Source organism: Pygoscelis adeliae, unplaced genomic scaffold (assembly GCF_000699105.1).
Source record: "Pygoscelis adeliae isolate BGI_AS28 unplaced genomic scaffold, ASM69910v1 Scaffold101, whole genome shotgun sequence".
Lineage (NCBI taxonomy): Eukaryota > Metazoa > Chordata > Aves > Sphenisciformes > Spheniscidae > Pygoscelis > Pygoscelis adeliae.
In genome coordinates this window covers 7,257,647-7,263,841 of record NW_008824238.1, presented here as the reverse complement: position 1 = coordinate 7,263,841, position 6,195 = coordinate 7,257,647, and the positions used below count along the sequence as shown (strand labels likewise).

Sequence of the window (6,195 nt, the reverse complement as noted above, 5' to 3'; positions counted from 1 at the left end):
TGGGGTCCCTCCCACGGGAGACAGTCCTCCATGAACTTCTCCAACATGAGTCCTTCCCACGGGCTGCAGTTCTTCACGAACTGCTCCAGTGTGGGTCCCTTCCATCGGGTGCAGTCCTTCAGGAACAGACTGCTCCAGCGTGGGTCCCCCACAGGGTCACAAGTCCTGCCAGCAAACCTGCTCCAGCCTGGGCTCCTCTCTCCACGGGGCCACAGGTCCTGCCAGGAGCCTGCTCCAGCGCGGGCTTCCCATGGGGTCACAGCCTCCTTCGAGCATCCACCTGCTCTGGCGTGGGGTCCTCCATGGGCTGCAGGTGGCTATCTGCTCCACCGTTAACCTCCACGGGCTGCAGGGAGACAGCCTGCCTCACCATGGTCTTCACCATGGGCTGCAGGGGAATCTCTGCTCCAGTGCCTGGAGCACCTCCTCCCCCTCCTTCTTCACTGACCTTGGTGTCTGCAGGGTTGTTTCTCTCACATATTCTCGCTCCTCTCTTTGGCTGCAGTTGCACAGGTTGGTTTTTTATCCCCCTTCTTAAATATGTTATCACAGAGGCCCTAGCGCTGTCGCTGATGGGCTCAGCCTTGGCCAGCGGCGGGTCCGTCTTGGAGCCGGCTGGCATTGGCTCTGTCAGACATAGGGGAAGCTTCTAGCAGCTTCTCACAGAAGGCACCCCTGTATCCCCCCCACTACCAAAACCTTGCCACGCAAACCTAATACAAGGACAATTTTTACTTTTTTTGTACATCCTTTACACTTAAAAAAGGAAGCTACAACAAGAAGCTACTAAGTATATATTTGTTCAAACATTAAACATTTAAAAGTATTGAGTAGACAGGATTACTTGCACAAGAAACAAAAACATTTGGCCTCATATTTGTAATGCAAAGATATTGCAAACTGTATTTTTAAATGAAGGCAAATTCATATGCATGTGTAATGGTTTGTGTAGTAAATGGTTATGCAAAGGCAATCACCAAACAAACAGCCATGTGCAACACCATTTTTGTTAGAAAGATTGTACAGGAAGCTTTTGCGAGGCAAATCTAAGTGACTGAAAGTTTTGACTGGTTTTGATATTATGTAAACAGAAAATCCTCTATTCATTTATTTTAGCTGATAACATACATGGATTCGAAAGCAGACTTTTAGGAGGATTAGTCAGCACGACCAGACAGGGAATGAATCGGTAGACTGTATACAAATGTAGTAACATCCCTTTCAGGATCTCAAAGGCACTGATCAAAGAAACAATCTGTGGCAATAATACGCAGAAATCTGAAACCACCCACTCATTTGGAGACAGGGGCCCCGTGATGTAGCACGAGATGAAATCCAAATCCAAAGGGACCATTATGGTAGCATACCGAGTGCTGGAGATGTCACAAATGCAGCACTGGATGCAATTATCTGCACCATCTACACTTCACATCTTCCTGGAGAAATATCAAAGAATTGGAAAACAGACAAAAGATGATATCAGAAATAATAAGGACACCTACAATGGGAAACGAGAGGTCAGAACCGGATGTGTATTAATTAAAAAGCCCGTGATTTTCTGTCTTCTAAAGTCAAAGAAAATATGCAGGAGAATACCTCAAAGGCATCTGCACAAGCCCTAGGACCTCAAATAAAAGCAATTAAAGCTAAGGAAGGACCAGACAGTGCTGAAGGAATTCCTTTAAACCTCTTGTGTGGAATGCTGATGAAAGACTGTATGGGAAGATCCAAGTATTAAGCAGATTCAGAACTAGGCAAACACTCAGAAAAATGTCAGCAAAACAAAATTTGATTCAAAGCACCTGACAGACCGCCAAGGGCGACTCCACAACTAATGAGATCCCTACATAGCACATTAACAGTTCTCAAAGACAACAACATGATGGATGATTTCTAACAGATATCCCAACCGTTACCACATTTGAATAAAAAGCAATTTTAAACATTTGATGGGCTGGCATAGACAGCTGGGCTGTAATTTAGCCCAGAGCACCTACAGAAAGCCCAGGTGTGCAAAACCCAGGAGCGCAAACCCAAGTTCTGTGAAACTCAAGGAAGAATCAGATCAGAAATAACCCTGAGAAATAACCACTTACTTTGTTTATCAGGTTTCACAAGAAAGAAACCAAGTTACCTGTCCTGCATATATGCAACATACCTCTTAGAAAGGAACAGCTTAAGTAAAAAATAGGCTTTACTGTAATTTTTTTTGCCATATATCACAGTTGCTGTACTTACTATTTTATCTGTAATCATTACCTCCTTTAATAATGGAATTTTTCCACTGGGTCCCTGCAATAAGTTATGTTAGAAAACTTACAGCTATAATAAAGGAAAGATGAGAATCAAAGACACTAATTCACTTCAAAGGAGACATGGCTGCGAAATCTCAAATATGACTGCCCGTTAACTTATCTCAACTGCACCCTACTTATAAAAAGCGTGTCAGCTGAAGTAAGTGCTAGACTACTCTTATAGTTCAAATTGTTAGATTACATAAATAAAAATAAACTCGGCTATGCGGCACTTCCCTCCAAGGAGAAAATGTCACAGTCCCAGAAAATAGATTTCAGTGGAATGAAAGTCTACACTTCCAGAGCTCTCTGCAACTGGGCAGTCAGTGAGCAGCAAGGGACAAAGGACCAATCCTCGCACCCTGAGAGTCTTCATTTTAATGGGTAGACAAAGCTTCAGAAAGAGAAAAGAGAATGAGGCGCAGATGCTATGAACACCACCAAGCTTTTATGAGAGGCCACCACAGACTGTGAAACAAATTACCAGAGATCTGATAGCAAGGGATACTTTTTAGAAATTAAAGAGAGAAAAAATTCAGAGCGCCAAAAATGGAAAAGTAATACAAGGACCTGAAACACCCTTCAGGGAAAGCCAGTCTCTACAGATTTAATCAATATGATGGAAAAAGGAAACTGAATGACTTTTACTCTTCTATGCTGGCTAGAATATGACTCGCCTGCTGAGATCCTATGACAGCCCGTTTCCTGCCCTTGCTTCAGTCATATTTGCATCACTTCTGCTGGCACCCCTGTGCAAAATGGAAATCACCAAGATACTTTGTTCAGGTGACGTTAAACATTGGAGATCCATAAAATGCATTTAGCAATTTGACATAAAATCTTCCAAATGCCCAAACTAGGCTCTTTTCCCTATTTTGCTTGCAAGGCCTGGTACAGTAGATGTTCTCAAAGCCTGCCCACAGAAAGGGTTGTAGGAGGTGACTTCTCACAACTCTTGCTATGGAGCTCGCTGGTTACAGCATTCCGGAAGGTTGCCAGGGATTCATCCCTGGCACTGGGCATCCATCCCTGCCACTCACTCTTTTGAGGGAGGATAGTTAAACTTGTAATTCATGAGCAAGGACAGGCACTTTTTTGCCTGATCTCTCTGATGCATTTGGCTGTGACAACATTGCACATATATCCAAGCTAGCTTTAAACGAGCAGTAGTGGCCATCCATCTGCAGCACAGACCTTGGTGCAAACGGCCCGAGAAGCGGCAAACTGATGTGTCCGTGCTGCTTTGGTTCTTTTACCTTCACCTGAGCTGTTTAAAACTCACACAGATATGCCTACACTACAAGGCAGCTACATCAGTGGTTGCATTATAAATAAAGTCAAAAGTAAAGCTTACCCCACATTTGTATAGCCCCACTGATTTCAATTATTAAATATATTTATGGGCCAGTTCATGATTTCTGTTGAAAAGTAGTGAGCAGATGCTGACTACCGGTTCTGACATGTCCTTAAAAACACATGAAACATGAGAGTTTTATGAAGAACGTATAATATTTTGCTTTGATTTCTAATCTTTTATTCAAGAATAGTCAAAGCACATTTTTAACACCACAACACATTCACATGACAAATCTTCTCTGTGAGATAAGTCAGTATATACATGAGAGCACAGAGTTGTTAACCCCAAGGTCATAGGTTAACTGAGCACTCAGGTTTGCCTTTCTCTCGCTGAAAATTCGGCTAGACAGTCCTGTGCAGCAATGCTCTTGGACTAAGTAAGACAAATAAACCAGCGATAAATCTTCAAAGGCTTAAGAACACTCCAAGGAGAGAATTTTTCACATCAAACTGTCAGGAGAGATCACTGCAGGATAAATAGAAACGGATACGATCTGACTGCGATGGCACAGTGACAAACACTAATCCAGCGCACGAGAACTGACGCTGCACCCTACACCTAGAAAGTAGAGGTCTCCTCCTGGGATAATGAACTTAAGTCTTTTCTGGGCTTGCACAAAAATTTCAAGGCATATTTATGAATTATCTGAGAAAACCCAGTTAGAGCCTCCTCAAGACCTGCTTCCTCAAAGAGACATTTCCAAGGAGGCCACATATCGAAGGCTGCCCAAAGACATCAGCTAACAATTATGGCTGTTAATCTCAGCGCTGCTGGAAGCCTACTATTTACTGGAGAATAATGTGACGGTTTACATCATCTGCTGCCTAAACACGAGCCATCACCCTGAGAAACAAGACTGGAAAGGCCATGTTCTGACCCCATTCTACCTCCTTCTCCTAGACCAGGGTAAACAAAGTCTACCATTTCTCATCTGGACAGCAGAGCTCAGCATTTCGTGCTGCCTGCTCTAGAAAACCAAAGAGGGGATTAATCCACCTTCCAACAGGAAGGGCTCGGCCCTGGGCAGCAGTGATCCTCAATGGCCTCCTGCAACATGGATATTCTGTCCTGCCATCCCTGCGCTGAGCACTGTCAGTCAGCACCCACAGTGGTCAGAGACAGCCCTGGAGCAGCCAAAAGAGGAGGTTTTCCATGCAATGTGCCCATGCACTTCTGTGGCAAGCGTTCCCTCTCTGTCAGAGGCTAGTGTATAGTAATTGACAGAAACCTCCTCTTCCTTGGCCTCCTTCTACAACCTTAAACAAGCCCTCAAGGGTTACGATTTCCCAACCTGTCCCAATTCTCTACCAGCAATTTAGAGAGTAGTTTTGAAAAATGCTTGATCCTTACCAGTTTCCAATGAATCGGGGATCACTCTGGTCAATATAAACGGTTGTCCTAGGATCAACATAGAAACCAATAAGAAGTCCTCCTAGCAAGTATCCAGCTGCAGGACCGAGTGCTCCCATTACGTACATAATGGCTGAGGAAATAAAAGGTCAGAGTCGTACATCAATAAAATGAATATTTCATTAGTTATTTACATGTAAAATCCAAAAGTCAAAGCTGCTTCTTAAAGTAGGGAGTTTTGTACCCTAAAACCTTCAGAGCCCTTTTTTGCAACCTTCAAAGGCAGCAACTTCTGCATAAGTAACATACTGATATGGAAATTACTGCTTTCTGTACATTTTCAGTCAAATTATGAATGGAAGTATATATTACTTTGGTATTTTGGATGGAAAGCATACTTGACTTTGACAATATTTTTCATATTTGGTAACATTTCCTTTGAATCAAAACAAAATTTAATACATAAATAGAAAAAATATAATTAATGGTAAGCAAACAGAAAAGCAAAGGATAAAAATTGTATAAGACACCAAAGAACAAAGTACAACATTCCAGCTCAGCTACCATCAGACTAATACTGGGTTTAAAAGAACGATCAAAGAAATCAAATACTCCTATTTCAGAGACTGACAGAATTATGTTTTTATCTGTGTAGCCATGGACTTGCCCCTGTTTTACATACTGATACCAGCAGACCATATATACTATATTTCCTGCAAGACTCCTGCCTTATTCAGAACATTTGATCATTAAAATTTAAAATCTTAATGCTATTTTAAAAGAGATTTCCTAATTTAAAAAGCAAGTAAAATGAAAATAAGTTTCTTGTGTGCAACCATACAGACACATTTTGCAACATCACCATGGTCTGAACATTGGATGACAGGAAAATCCTTATAACTTGGAATAACAGAATAGGAGATACCAACAGAAGGCTCCTATCTGCTGTGTCTTCTACAAGATACTCTTCAGAGTGCAGTCTCCAGTCCTGGTCCTTCAACCATCCACACCAGGGCTTGCGTGAGAAAACATCGCAGTTCCCCTTTGACTTGCATGCCAGTGCTGTCAGAAGCAAGGGAGAGACAGAGGCAAGGAAAGACTACATCTTAGCGTGGGGCCAAGATGCAACTGGACCTGGGACCCAGAAAACCTTTCTGCACCTCCCAGTAGAGGCCTAGTTGTGAGACATCAGCA

General features: G+C 42.7%; 1 protein-coding gene across 1 annotated transcript in view; it reads right to left on the bottom strand.

The window, feature by feature from the left end:
* The window catches only part of SLCO5A1 (solute carrier organic anion transporter family, member 5A1), a gene marked incomplete at its 5' end in the record, with an annotated part of 81,728 nt that overhangs the window by 44,332 nt on the left and 31,201 nt on the right, over positions 1 to 6,195 (bottom strand). The window contains one exon of the mRNA XM_009335078.1: positions 5,002 to 5,134. Within this exon, the coding sequence (XP_009333353.1) occupies positions 5,002 to 5,134 (133 nt within the window). The remainder of the gene's footprint in view (positions 1 to 5,001; positions 5,135 to 6,195) is intronic.